The sequence below is a fragment of the Mauremys mutica genome, chromosome 2 (assembly GCF_020497125.1).
Source record: "Mauremys mutica isolate MM-2020 ecotype Southern chromosome 2, ASM2049712v1, whole genome shotgun sequence".
Classification (NCBI taxonomy): Eukaryota; Metazoa; Chordata; order Testudines; family Geoemydidae; genus Mauremys; species Mauremys mutica.
Window position 1 is genome coordinate 96,429,540 of NC_059073.1, and position 15,614 is coordinate 96,445,153.

General features: G+C 38.7%; 1 protein-coding gene across 12 annotated transcripts in view; it reads right to left on the minus strand.

Moving 5' to 3' along the window:
• Window positions 1-277: 277 nt before the first annotated feature.
• CDH19 (cadherin 19) overlaps window positions 278-15,614 on the minus strand; it is a 184,057-nt gene continuing 168,720 nt past the window's right edge. For 5 of the 12 annotated variants that reach the window (XM_045006464.1, XM_045006462.1, XM_045006461.1 and 2 more), the window contains 3 exons: window positions 12,309-12,426; window positions 9,760-10,011; window positions 279-3,457 (listed from right to left, as the gene is read on the minus strand). In XM_045006464.1, the coding sequence (XP_044862399.1) occupies window positions 2,967-3,457; window positions 9,760-10,011; window positions 12,309-12,426 (861 nt within the window). In that variant the 3' untranslated portion in view covers window positions 279-2,966. Of the gene's footprint in view, window positions 3,458-9,759; window positions 10,012-12,308; window positions 12,427-15,614 lie in introns of all 12 variants that reach the window. The other 7 variants (XM_045006466.1, XM_045006465.1, XM_045006467.1 and 4 more) reach the window with 3 other exon arrangements.

The following is a 15,614-nucleotide window of genomic DNA, read 5'->3' on the forward strand; positions in this document are numbered from 1 at the left end:
TGGAATTTAACTGCAGGACCCTCACTACTAGAAGCGTAGTCCTCTATCACTTGAGCTAAAGGAGTAATTTCTTTAGCTGGTAACAGTAGTAGTCTCTTACCTTTTATGTGGAGCAGCTACTAGAAAGAGATATATAACACAATGAACCAGTAGGACACAGTTAAATAATTTTGTAATTATTATATGAACATACACTCAAACTGGATGATATATGGAGCACAACCTCAAGCAGGATCAAAGGCAATATCAGCATAAACATGGATTGTATCCTACTCCTCTGTCTGAACAATTGAACAGTGATCATTTTCTCACAATCCACATTGAGATACAAAGGCTGACATCCTTCTTCCCATGAATGCTATTCCATTCCACAGGAGGTTCAATTAAAGTCAATGGGACCAACTGTGGAGTATGGTACCTCTTACGGTTTCAGAATCTGGATGTAGATATGTACTCCCTGTAAAAGAGTCCCCTTAGGTTTTTCTCCCAGATGGTGGAAGACACTCACCACGCCTAGGTATTTACAATGGATGGCTCATGCACAGGGCCCAGATTCTTACTTCTTGCAAGGGGACCCTCCTCTTTGTGGGCCTTCTTAAGTGCCTTCTAAAGGAGGATCATAAGGAAAGTTAAACACCCGAGCATACCCCAAAATAACTTTTCACTGGGGCCCCTCAAATGGAAAAAGTCCAACAGTACAACATCTGTGCAATGGTTTTCAAGGAGTCCCTCAGGCTGGGCTCCTGAATCATGCTCACGCTGACATGCTTGCTCTGGGAGTTTGCTGGACTCTTGATAGGGTCACAGTGGAGATCTTCTGGATGGAAGTTCTCCTCTGTGGCGCTGCTCCAGCAGTTTCCTGCTGAAGGTGGTCTCTCCTCCCAGCTGACTGCAGTTTCTTCCTTTTTAAAGGTCTCCTCCCTCCAATACATGGTTGACAGGACCAAGGGATGGAACTAGCACCCCCGCACAGGGACTCTGGTCCTTTCCTCATCTGTGTGAGTTGTATATAGCCCTTCACACTCCCATTCCGCAAAACAAACAAATACAAGCTCATTTGTTGTCTCATTCCTATTCTTTTCCATGGAGCTAATGATTGATATGCACAATATTATCTAACTAGAAACCATTTTGTCACATCTGTCTGAGTGCCATTGAATACAAGCATTAGATCTATCATTGCAATGCTTCATTGACATGCATCTTTTAAAGTTACTCTGTGGCAACTCTTCTACGGAGGAACCTTAGCATTGTTCTCACAAAAAAAACAACTTTCCCCCATTATACATGTGCTGGTTCATCAGCTGCTAGTCACATGCTTGTCAATATTGTTCAAGAACAAATAGCATCTGTAGTTTTTCTTTTCTGGACACACACCCCTTTGTGTCCTAATTCCCTTACTTTCTCCTGTGCTTTATTTTTAACTTGCAGGCATTTACAGGGTCTCTGTACTAGCATATTTCTGCTTAGCCGACATCCCTTGTTTTTCTTTAATAAACAAATAATTTTACAAGCTCTGTGATGTTTGCTATGCTTCATGCATTTTCATTTCTTGTATAAGATTTGCCTAGTTTTTTGTAATTCAGTGGAGCTTACCTGAGAGCTTAAATAAAAAAGCTAATTGCTCTGTTTTTCTTATCCTGATGCCAGCTTTCAGCTGTTGAAATGTTTCAATTGATTACATGTTGCAGATACTGTAAAATAAACAGCTAATAGAAAATGGTGAATAAATATAAGGCGGAGCCTTCTATTCTTAGCCAGACATTTGAATATATTTGATGGTTTTTAGAACATTAATTTCTGTTGATCCTCCATACAGATAATTGAAAAGGAATAGTTCTGAGACAATTTTATACTCACTACAGACTGTGTAAAAAAAATACAGTAGGAAATTAATTTTGAAGTCTGACTCGATTCCTTCAGAATGATGTGGGATCATTTTCTGAAGAACTGGATTAACATTAAAGTGTTTTACTATCTAATGTTATACATCAAGTTTTATATCCACCAGCTTAGCATTTTAAAGATCTTTAATACTGTTACAATAAAATTGAGTACTGCAGCTAATTTTATATTCCACAATAAAAAAATATCTGTGCTGGGAAATCAGTCATCTTTTAAACTCTTAATAAAAGGGGAAAAAGCCCAGACGTGAATTGTATTTGACGCTATGCACAGTAAAATGTAACATGGTTGATTCTATTGTATTTAAGTTGAATATTGATTCAGACTTGAACCTAATACTTTTTGCCCTTTATAATTTTTGAATGCATTAACTGAGAAATTAATTAGGAATTTGACACACTTTCCAACAGTTTAATAAAAATTCAAATTTAATAGTGAATAAATGTTGACTGTAACAGGCCTTTATTTTTACATGGCTAAAAACTGCATTTGCTTTAGTTTTATCCTAAAAAAAAATAAATAGAAGACTTTGTAAGTGTTTTTGACAATCCTTTAAAAATATGTCTGGTGTCTACATTTTTACACAATAGTATTTATATTATGAAACATAATACAAATATGCAAGCTTTAACTTTGGTTAATTAATATGAAAAAACAAAACAAAAACAAAACCCAACCAAGTCAGCCTTAACTTTGGAAATAGTTGTAAAGCCTAAGCTAGGTCAAATATTTCCAGGAACCATAGTTATTTTGTTTTGTTTTATCCTGTGCTTGTGGGACCTGTTTTAAGCACCCACCATTGGAACTAGATTTTCAAAGGAGCGCAGCTTGTATTGAGGCACCTGAATAAGAGCTGACTTTCAAAAGGGCTGAGCATTCAGCACTTCTCAGAGTGACACTCACAGGCAGATTTTCGAAAGGTTCTCAGCATCCACCATCCTTTTGAACTGCTGTTCTTGAAACCTGGTCACTTATTTTGATGCTTAAATTGGTCTCATTTTCAAATACAGACTTGATTTTGGCTGCCGAGTACTTTTGAAAATGTGGCCCCATACTGGTTGCTAATCCCTTATACTCTTATTGGGGTCATACATGCATGCTAGTTGTTTAAAGTCCAGCCCCCGCTCAGTAAGGTAATCATAATTCTCATCCACATGTGACATGCTTGATCCTAAAGAGCTGAGGGATCCAGCCAATGAGCCAGTCCCCTCAAATGCATATGTCTGAAGGGAATCATATGGCGGAGCAGTAGGATCTGCATTAGCTTCTTTAAGCTTTTCTAAAATGAATTCCCTGAACACAGCACTGTCAGGACCAACTTGCAGAGATTGTCTGTAAAGGCTTTGGATTTCAGTTGTGATGTTTCTTCTAGACTTGTGCTCTCTCATGACAGTACGAGTCCTGAGTGTTGAAATATCAAAAGCCTCTGTGTCCTCCTCTCCCCCTCCTTCATCATCATACCTGACAATGTTCTCTCTGAACTCTTCAGGCTTGTCAGGAAATAGAGACTGCTTCCTCCGCTGCCTTAAAACCAGCATTGCCAAAAAAAACACTGACAAGAAAAAAGAAAAGAACCAGAGACTTTTTATGTGTTTGGAAAGTCTTAAGAGTGGTAAAACTTCCTAATGTTGAAGCATGTGCAAACTCAAGCAATATAGGGGGATTTGTAGAGCTGTTTTTTTTGTGTGTGTGTGGATTTATGGTTGTAAGATGTAGTATTTTTGGTGGGGAAATGGTTACAAAGGGACTTATAAAATGGGTTAAGGAAATGGAGCAATTTGTTTGGTCAATGAGAGTTTGGAGCAGTGAGGGAATCCCAGGTTACTTGTGCTGTTTGAAACTAGTTTGTTTTATTACATAATATATCAATGCTGCATTCAAGCTTTCATTTCCCTCTCCCAGATCAAAACCACTGGAAGGGCTGGGAAATAAAAAAAGAATGTTATTGGGTTAGATCCTCCTCAGTTGGAGTCAATTGGTTCAAATCCTTTGACTTCAATGAAGCTAAGCTAAGCAGGTGAAGATCTGGTCCAATAGTTTCTCGTAATTGGTTTTGCACATCTGAGAATTTTTGAGGATGTTGTACCTCATATCTGTGCACCAGCAAGCTCTATCTGTAAGAATACCTTGTTTGTAACTGACATAAAAGCTTGGATTGTAGAACGACTGGCTCAGATAGAAAAGATTTTTAATTTGTTTATTTTTTTAAATAAGCATTCATTCCCCCCTGCCGCCTCCCCACACCAAACCCTGGCTCACTTCATCCCAAACCGAAGTGTCCATTTCAAATACACAATGGGATCCAAAATGCATGATTTCAGTTTGTAACTAATTATAGCTGGAAACTGAATACAGTTTTAAGCTTAAAAAACAAACCGAACAAATTTGATTGACAAATTTGATTCTAATATTAGAAAATATTTATCCATACAGGTTTGGGCTGTTAATTTAATAAATGTATTGGACCTTTTTTATAATGATTTTTCTCATTTCTGATGTTACATCTTTGGTGATAGTTTTCTTAGGAAGAATTCTGAAGGCTTGAAAAACAAGTACAATTCATACCATGGCTGCATGATTTAGAACAGTAACACCTCTTCATTATCATGCCCTTTGTAACTAGTGGAATCAATTTTAAATTGGGATTCTATTCATTTTTTTTAATTAAAATTTCACTTCCAGTGAAACAATTATGTTTGCCTAACTTATGACTTTTAAATCACACCATCTGTGAAATAACTCTAGTGCTGGTGAATTTATATAGTTCTGATAGTAGCTGATAAGGAGGCACTGAAAAAGTTGTCCTTGCTTTTGATGACCCACATCTTTAGATGATGGATGATGTTTTGCCCATGTCATGCTATCAGAAAGTGTAGCATGTCAAATTATGTGCTATGCCAATGTAACCATAAAACAAGCTCTTTAACAAGCTCACTGGGGTTGATGCATCCCTCTAAGGGAATGCAAAATGAACACTCTAGTGCTAGCAGGGATTACTGTGTATTGCATTTAGATGGAGGTGCGGTGGCTGAATGGTTAACACAGGGTTTCATAAATTATTTGCCTGTGTGAGCCTATTTTGAGGCTTATTGTGTCCTTTGACTCAAGATAGCAACAAAGCACCACAGCAGCCAAGGAATCCAAGGAATTTTCACATTAAGTACATTATTTAATGTTCTCTGTGACGCATGGGCTTCTGTATTGTGACACAGCTTCTTCATGTCCAGCGGTGAGGTAGAAATTACACATCTAATCTCTGATGTGACATCAATGGTAGATCGATAGTGAGGCTTGATGGACACAAGAGTGCTGAATCCAGCTTCACAGAAATACTCGTGAATGGCACTATCAGTTCTGAGGTGCATGTTGAGAGTTCAGGATATTCATTCTTGACCGTACATAAGAACATAAGAATGGCCATACTGGGTCAGCCCAGTATCCTGTCTTCTGACAGTTGCCAAAGCCAGGTGCTACAGAGGGGATGAACAGAACAGGTAATCATCAAGTGATTCATCCCCTGTCACCCATTCCCAGCTTCTTCCAAACAGAGGATAGGGACATGGTTTTGCATCTCTGCCCATCCTGGCTAGTAGCCATTGACCGACCTAGCCTCCGTAATTTATCTAGTTCTTTTGAACCCTTTTATAATCTTGGTCTTCACAACATCCTTTGGCAAAGAGTTCCACAGTTTGACTGTGTTGTCTGATGAAATACATCCTTTTGTTTGTTTTAAACCTGCTGCCTATTAGTGTCATTGGGTGACCCCTAGTTCCTGTGTTATGAGAAAGAGTAAATAATACTTCCTTACTTATTTTCTCCACACCAGTCATGATTTTATAGACCTCTATCATATCCCTCCTTAGTTGTCTCTTTTCCAAGCTGAAAAGTCCCAGTCTTATTAATCTCTCCTCATATGGAAGTTGTTCTATACGGTTAATAATTTTTGTTGCCCTTTCCTGAACCTTTTCCAATTCCAATTTTTTTTGAGACAGGGAGACCACATTTGCACGCAGTATTCAAGATGTGGGTGTACCATGGATTTATATAGAGGCAATATGATATTTTCTGTTTTATCTATCCCTTTCACAATGATTCCCAAACTTCTGGTAGCTTTTTTGACTCCCTGCACATTGAGAGAATGTTTTCAGAGAGTTATTCACAATGCCGCCAAGATCTCTTTCTCTTTAGGCCCCATCATTTTGTCTGTATAGTTGGGTTTATGTTTTCCAATGTGCATTACTTTGTATTTATCAACACTGAATTTCATCTGCCATTTTGTTGCCCAGTCACCCAGTTTTGAGAGATACTTTTGTAGTTCTTCGCAGTCTGCCTGGGACTTAACTATCTTGAGTAGTTTTGTATCATCTGCAAATTTTGCCACCTCGCTATTTACCCCTTTTCCCAGATCATTTATGAATATGTTGAATGGGACTGGATCCAGTACAGACCCGTAGGGGACATAACTATTTTCCTCTCTCCATTCTGAAACCTGACCATTTATTCCTACCCTTTGTTTCCTATCTATTAACCAGTTAAAGTTCAACAAGAGGACCTTCCCTTTTATCTCATGACATTGACACAGCTCTCTGGGAAAGAACATTAAGTATATGTTCCTTGCAGGAATCGATCACAGGAAATTTCTGAGCTGTTTGATTTCAGCTGCTGGCAAACCAATGGCATCAGCCTTGCACTGAAAGGGGTTTCATACCTAATCATACTTTGTCATGTCCTAGTCGGGGAAAAAAGATACAAACTGGTCCTTCAGTCATCTGAGATACTCAGCCATCACCTGTGTGTAACCCAGGAACTTGCAAAGCTTCAGGAAGGATTCATAGTTTGTCTTCAGCAAATTATTCTTCCAGAAAACAATTTTCTTTGTGACTCCTGTGTTGTGATCACTCAGTTGAAGGATGTGGTGTTCTTTCCTTGCAGACATGTATTCAATTCATTCAGTTTCCAAAATATGTCTGTGACATAGGCCAGAAAGCATATCTTCCTTTGGTCACCCAGAAAAATCAATGAACTCAGTATTTTTTGCAATCCATTACATAGGCACGCAGCTTGTCTCTCAGTTCAAAAAATCATCCCAGTACTTTTCCTCTCAAGAGCCAACAAGCTTCACTGTCAAAGAACAACACATCATGATCAGATTCCATTTCTTCACACAGGTTTGCAAAGAGACACACGTGAAGAGGCTGAGTCTTGATGTAGTTCACAATAGATGAGACCTGCTGCAAAACTTCACATAGCTCTGGACTCAGAGCTTTAGATGCTAGTTTTTCTCTTTGAATCATGCAGTGAGTTCACACAGCAAATGGAGCTAATTTCTCTACCAAGGCATGCACACCTGCTTTGTGGCTTGCCATAGACAGAGCTCCATCTGTGCAAAAGCCCACCAAGCAATCACACTGTAAATTTTTGTTTTGCATGTAGCTGTAGCACATTGAACCATCTTGCGCCATCTTCTGTCCAGGAAGAGGAAGAACAGAATGTCTTCAAAAAATGTACCATCACGTGTATTTCACAAAAGCCAAGAAGTGTGCATCACAACCCTCAATGCTCACATCAACTTGAAGAGCAAAAGAATCTGTGTTTTTCTGACACTCCATCTGCGTTTGATTGATCTGCTGCTGTCACTTTGATCCTTTGCTTCACTGTGTTGTTGGAGAGTGGTATGGCTCTGAGCTTGTTTGCTTCAGTTTCCCCAAACATTATGTTCATCGCATCAGTTCCGGCTGGCAAAATCAAAGTGTTTCCAATTGTATGAAGCTGCTTGGCCTGTGCAGTGTGGTAACTCACCACAAATGATGCCTTTTGAGCATGGTCAGAGATGGACACGGATCTCTTGAATTGCAATTGTTGATGTGAAAGTTCTTCTTTCTGACACTGAAAAAATAACCTTCATTTTTCTATGTATTCCTTGTGAAGTGTTGTTTAAGCTTATTAGGCTTCATGCTTTCACTAGGTGACACCGTGTTATAGCAAGCATTTTGGCCTTTCGTCTTTCTTGATGAAATCACTGATGAAGTCATAATCAAAGAAAGCCTCATCATATTTTCAAGCATGTTTCTTGGACTCTTGTTTTTTGTTCATAACATAAGATTCACTGCTAGAGACTGAAGCAGATACTCTGGGTTAAAAAGGAGTCCTCTGTGCCTCTTACCACAAATCTGAAAGAGGAATTCACTTTTCAGCAAATGAAGCCAGGATTTAGGAAGGCCCTGCGTGGTGATACTAGGACAGCAAAATTATTCTTTATCCTCAAATTACAAGGGTACTCACGGTGGCATGAAAGAAGATATGGACTTCGCCTTAGTGCAGATTCCCATCTAAAAAAAGGCTAGCACAGGTTCCTACTAGTTCAAGCAGAGAGGAGTCTCTCTTGATGAGGCTGCTATCCACAGATAAGGATTTTCTGCATTCAAGTCCGTCAGATAGATACTTGTAGAGCTGCATGGTGCAAATGGCCAAATTGGTGTCCGCACAGCAATCTCCACACAGCCAACGTGTCTGAACCTGCTCCACAAATGCTGCACTAAGACGCCATTGTTTTGCTCTACAAAATGGTGGTCTCCACACAATGTGACCTCACACACATCATATATGCTAGGTCATGCTGCAAGGCTGCCATTCTGATCTACAAAATGGCAACCTCTGCACAACATGACTTTGCATGCACTGTATTATTAATTATTATTATTATATGGAGATATACCTATCTCATAGAACTGGAAGGGACCTTGAAAGGTTATGCTGTGTGAAGGCCTCCATTTTGTAGATCAAAATGGGAACTTCCTGATGCAGTGTTTGTGGAGCAGGGCCAGGCATGTTTGGGGGCAGATGACATCACAGTTTGGCAACCTGTGAGTTAAGGCACTTGGATTACAATCCTGAATGTCTGGATTTGAGTCTTGCTCAAACTCACATTGAAAGTTTGGATGGACCAGATTGCTTCCCCTTGTGCTTTAGCTCTACTCTGAATAGGGATGGGCTGAGGAGTGAGCAGAAGCAAACAGTTTCTGCACTCAGAGTGCAAGGAGTGCAGGGCCTGCTACTGTGAGCAGTCCTTTCGCAGCAATGCCAAAACGGAAGCTTCTTGCTTGAACCTTCATCTCTGTGCAGGCATAAGGGGTTGACTCATACTCTATCCCTTTATTTATAGGGAATATATCTCAAACTAGTAGAATCCATCTAAATGGAGGAAACATTTTAGGTGCACACACTGTATATGTGACAACAAGCCTAGCACTGTGCTTCTCAAATTTGTATCAACCCTGGAGTGGGGGCGGGAAGAAAAGGGGAAAGAGTAGCATACGAGTGGTTGTATTTGAAGAAGTGACTGTGTAAATATGTCACTTTATTATTCAACAGATCAACCCTGTTTGTATTCAGAGTCATAGCTGCCTCCTTTACAACAAAAATAAATAAAAAGAAACAGTAACAAATTATCTTAGCTCTAGAGAACCACACAGTTATGGTGGAGAGAATTGGATTCTATTCCTTCTCATGCATCATCAGTAGAACTGTCAGCTAAATTTCAACTGTAAGGCTAAATTCTGCTTTAGTTTTACATGTGCTAAGACAAGATTTTAGCCTTCCACATCTTCATGACAGCTGATGATAGATGTGCATACAGGAACACACCTACACTTTGGCCAGATTTTCACGGATGGCAGTTACAAAGACATTTATTTTTTTTACTTGTAAACCAAACTGATTTGATTTATAATCAGTGAAACACAATAAATACAACAGCTTAAATAGCTCAGCCAATCCAAGGAACCTCTATTCAAATGATCAAGTCTAGCATATAGCAGAAGAGGGCAGTAGGACACATAAATATTTTTTTCTTACCTAATATTACTAGTATGCAGGCCAAAACTGCAACTAATGCTTCTATGCTGAGACCCAGGGAAAACATGAAAGCTCCAAATCGACAAGACTGGGCACTAGCTTCAGTATCACAATCACAGACGCTGACAGTTAGGGTGTTTGTGCTGGTAAGTGAGGGGGTTCCATTGTCCACAATTAGGACTGGCAGGAAGAAAGCAAACTGCTCTTGTCGACTGAAGCCATTTTTTGCTGTAAAAATTCCAGCCGTGTTATCTAGAAGATAAAGTATCTGTATCAGATATTTGTCACTTTAACAAAAATAAATAAATAAATAAACCTGGCTAATAACTTATCCTTATTTGTAATCAATGACATTCTGAAAAGGTGCATGTCACTGGAGAGGAAAAAGAAGTGTGGGGAGAAATTTACTGATTTAAATGGGTGTGAAATCAGCAAAACCAGGTAAAATGCAGGGTGTTCTGTGCGGGATAGGCATTTCACTTTCGATCGATTAAAAAAGCATCAGTTACAATGCACCATGCAAATCAGCTTCCAGGGACAACTCCTGACTGTTTATACAGCATCTTTTTTTAGTAAATTAATATAAACATGGGCCTAATACAAAGCCATTTATCCAAACCTTCTGTACTTTGGAATATTGATATGGTTCATCAAAACAACCCCCAGTTTTTGTTTTGTAAAACCAGCTTTTCAATGAAGTATGCAAAACAATTGAACAACCCTGCCCACCCCCACTCACAAACATTCAGTTTTGTTTGTCTGCATGTCTGTGTTTGTTGGTAACCAAACCGGGAAAGGGCAAATTCTGCCCTGTTTAACATCAGTAGATCCAGAGTAACTCTATTTACTTCAGTGAAAGTACTCCAGAAGTGACGGCAGACTTTGTTTTAATGTTCAAACCCGAAAGGGGAAAAAAACACCTAGCCCATATTCAAACTGATTAACTGATTCTTTGAAATGGACCCATGCAACCAGCTGCCATCCTATCCAGCTGCTTATAGAGCATATTGTATAACTGGCTAATCAAAAGGTTCAACATTCAAAGGACGGCTTTCTGATAGATGTGGGTGTGTGCATGGGGAGACAGACAAACTTGGTTGTGAGCATCCACAACCTCAAAACAGGAGCCAAGTGTGTTCCTGATACTTTGGCCAGGAAACATTTCAGCTTAGAACAGTGTTTCTCAAACTGGGGTCACCGCTTGTGTAGGGAAAGCCCCTGGGGGGACAGGCCAGTTTGTTTACCTGTCCTGCCCGCAGGTCCGGCCGATCGCGGCTCCCACTGACCGTGGTTCACTGCTGCAGGCCAATGGGAGCTGCTGGAAGTGGCGGCCAGTAAGTCCCTCGGCCCGTGCTGCTTCCAGCAGCTCCCATTGGCCTGCAGCAGTGAACCACGGCCAGTGGGAGCCGCGATCGGCCGGACCTGCGGACAGGGCAGGTAAACATACCAGCCTGTCCCCCCAGGGGCTTTCCCTACACAAGTGGCGACCCCAGTTTGAGAAACATTGGCTTAGAAACACTTTAACTATGTAGCTTGTTGGAAAAATATGTGGGGCAGGTGGCAGGAGGCAGGGGTGTTTGGTTCTGTGCGATTAGAAAGTTGGCAATGCTACATAGCATTCCACCTCCTGGCAGTGGGTCAGAGGTAAATGAGAACCAGGAATTTAAATACATATTAAAACATTGCCTTTCCTTTTGGAGACATTAAGAAAACTAGTTTCCTATAGAGTGAACTTTCCAAAAGTTAGTCCCATTGTTTTATTCACCTAGCCAGAACATTAAAATAATTAGCAAAGCCAATATAAGTAATGTGTATTTTAGTTGAGTTTAAAAAAGCTCTTCTAAGTCTCAGAAGACTGACTTTAACTGGTCATCTTTCCTGTAATATCACCAGAAGTTAAACTTAAGTTTTCCCTTCAGATTAGTTTCGATTGGTGACCATTCTTTTGAAGCATCTGGATCAATACCAAAATGGTCCAGCATTAGGATATGCAGAGAAGTCATTCATATCATGTCATCAGTAATCAATGCATACAGTTTTAAATGTAACAGGATGCAAAGTTACATACTGGTGAATTGTACTTCTGTTTATAATTCTATTTTTGCTGAACTGAGTAAAGGAGTGGACCTTTATTAACAGCATTTCTCTATTTTATTTGCAAAACATTCTTTTTTTTTTCTCCCTTAACACCAACATATGACAATTTAGGAGTTAAAGTTATGTCCCATAACACATGCTATATTTAACTATCTATTAAGTAATAGAAATCTATTTTTCTTGATTTTGTGCTAAGTATTTTTCTCTCTTCTGTAATACTATCTTTTGTTGGTTAAAGTTATTTGGATTCTAAAAGAACTATTCTACATGAGCAAATTTTAATAATAATAATAATACAATAACTTCATGATAACTCTTTTGCCCTATTTCAAACTTAACACCAAACATTTCTCTATATGGGTGGACAAGTATACAAAAATGGTGATGTGAGCACTATTAAAGCATGAATCTTTCATGAAGGGATTTTTAAAAAGCTACATGAATGACACTACCTTGATTATCTCTGACAGTAAAATTTGAGTTGTTTGTGGCCTCCCGAGCCAGAGTGAAGTAAAAATGATGGCCTTCTACTGAATCATCTTTATCCACTGCACTGATGGTCTGGATTAGCTGCAAGCAAGCATTGATATACATGACTGTTTAAGAATAAACACGATTTACTTTCTTTTAACACAATACATGTCAGACATTATAATGAATTGCTGAGGCTACAAATTCTGCCGCAAATAAATGTATATAATTGCAATCTTGTTGAGGTTATTGGTTTTCTAATGTATTTTTAGTGTCCTGCCATTATGCCACTTGATTTTATATTGATTTGAGGGAGATAAGCATTAAAGACCTAAGATAATGTAAATAGCTTCCAGAATCAAAATGCAAAGGGTAAATAAAGTTTTCATACGCAAACAAGAATCCTATATAAAATATTTTGCCCTTTCCTCTTTCCCGCAAGGTGAAAAATAAATCATTCTCCATTTGAACCAACCCTCCAGTGCAAAAGCTATTTCCTTCCAGCCCACAAACACAGCAGCATCATTCAACTGATGTATTGTAGTGGCAGTAAGTGAGAGATGGCGACAAATCCATGTGCTGAATTGTTGATTCTGGAAATTATGATAGACTGATTATGGAAGTTTTTGTTTTGGTTTTCAAGAAAACAAAATAGGCCTTATTTACAAATGTGTCAAAGCAGATTGTCATTTGCAAGAGAACAAAGTCAAAATTAACATCTTAGCTCTGAAAATAATATCTTCCATCTTCATGAATAAACAACCAAGTTGAAGTTAATATAATTAGCAATATTTCTGCTTGCAAAGAGCAAATATTTATCACTATTATCAGTTCAGTGAATCATGCATCACCAAGTACAACATTCAATGAAGATCTTCACAGAGCTCTACAATAGCCAATTTGTTTCTTTCATTAGCAGAGACTGGTTTCTTAAAAGTATGTTTTAATTGGATAAGGACCCAAACCAAAAATCCAGACCTGAATCTTTGATACTTTGGAAAATGTCATGTCCATTTTGAATAACGTGATACTATTTTATCAGTCACTATGTCTTCATGTCGTATATGGATTTGAGCCTCCAGGACTCTGAGTACACTCAACTCCCATTGAACACAGTGAAGCTGAGAGACCCTCATTGTTTTGGGTGCTACAGTGGAGATTTTCAAAGTCACAAATGGCACTTAGCCAATGGCACCTAACTGCCATTTGTCTTTGAAAATCTCCCCCCAAACAAATATTTTCCACTCAAAGTTCTAAATAAACATAAATACCATTTCCTTTTAGGCAAGATAATAATCATGGGAGTATCATGATATCTGCCTTTTCTGCTACGATACTTAAGGAATGTGCGAGGCAATTGTGAAAGCAACAGGATATGCTGCTGTTGTGGGTGCCCCATATTCTTGGCACTCCCTCTTGTTCATGTGAGCAAGCCATCTGCCATCTGTGTAAAGATCCTATGGAGAAAGAGAAGTCCTATGTAGCCTTATTGTGGCAGTGCTAGAGCCCTGATTGCTAATGCATGGGATGTCTCCCACATCAGACAAAAGGGTGTCCTCTACATATGTTTCCTCCTTTCTCAGAACTAGAGAGTATCCTGGGTGATTCAAATATGCAGAAAGGGGGGAGTGAGCTAGCCCCAATCATAGCAGGGAAAGCTGCTCCCTCAACACTACTATGAGAATAGATACAAGATTATCTTTTGAAAAGTGAATCTAATTGTCACAGACAGTGCAATATTGACAGAACTAGAGAATGAAACCCTTTGCTTATGCACGTAACCAGGACAGGACAGGGAGCCATGGTCCAACTTCCCGTGCTATTCTATCATGTACTCAACACTAAAGTGGCTATTTCAGCAGTTTTGATGGTAATGCCTATAGCTGACACAACTGTATGGCTGTGTGTATTCAGCAAATATTTGCTTAAATTCAAAAGCAAATTACAATTTGTTTGTGTTCATGGCAGTTGCATGGTCATTTTCCATCAATTTTTGAACTTTACTAATGTGAGTTTCAAGAAAAATGAAAGTTGAGCCTCAATGTTTGACTATTTGATTGCAAAATTGGTACCTCATAATTATCAAAGTGTGCTTTATTGGTAGTTATCATGTCATATGGCATTCTTTCCATTCCATGATTGGCTAACTATATAGCTAACCTAGATACTGATGCAGCGGTGAGCTCCACAAAGACAATGTAGTCTGGTCACGTGGAGCTCATTGAAGATTGGCAACATCACACAAACTATTAATTATATATTTGATTGTGATACTCTCAATTTGCAATTGCATTGTGCTGATTAGTAACATAGTCATCTAATCAGGAACCAAAACATTACAAATCCATCATGTTTGGAATTCTCAAAATATCTGCAGTTTCAAATCAATGGAGCTGGTTTGCTATTTTACTATTAATTCATGTATAGATAGCTAGATAAATAAATAATGTATAAATAAATGTGTGCATCTGTATATATTTTTTTCCACACAGCATTAGTTATAACTAATCAAAATTAATACTTCTTTGACAAGTTAATTTTCAGTCTGGAATAATAACAGGCTGACTTTGTCCTCGTTTATGTCTGTGCTATTTAAAAAGAAAAAAGGGAGAGGGAAAAAAAGGGGGGGGGTGTAAATGGGAAACCTGCCTCTTTATGACTATTCTAAGCATATGCATGTACCTTGTGAGTTTCATCCTAGAACTGAAGGAATACTGTCAACATATAGGCAGGGAAATGTTTTAATCTGTATTTCTTATTGGATCATTTCTACTAGGAATCAGCATCAACCATATAAGTCTATAAAGGATTATGAGTGCAACAGACATCTCTGATTTTTCTAATCGTGAAGTAAAAATGATCCAGAAAGAAAAAAAATATATCTTTTTCCAGTCTCCCTAGACTTGTTTGTATCTAACCTGGGACAGGCTGGCACCTCAGTGCAGTAAAGGCAGCGTCACAGTTTGAGAAGTTCTGCGCTAACTGCTTGTGAATCAAGGTCTACAAAGCCTATGTGTTTGATGTGAGAAAAAAAGTTAAGGAGGTTAGGTATTGCTTTTATAAGGTTGTATTAGCTGATTGGATTTAAATCTAATTGTCATGAATTGTGTTACTTCGAGGCTCATTAATCTGGAAGCTCTAATAATCTAGGAGCCAATTTGAAAATGTGCATTTCTTTTTAAACTGAAATGTATCCATTATTTGTTCCCCTAGAGATGTGGTTTGGGGTTTTCCTTGGAGTGGCCAAGCCCACTGATTCTTTACACAAAAGTTCAGCTCTTTTTGCC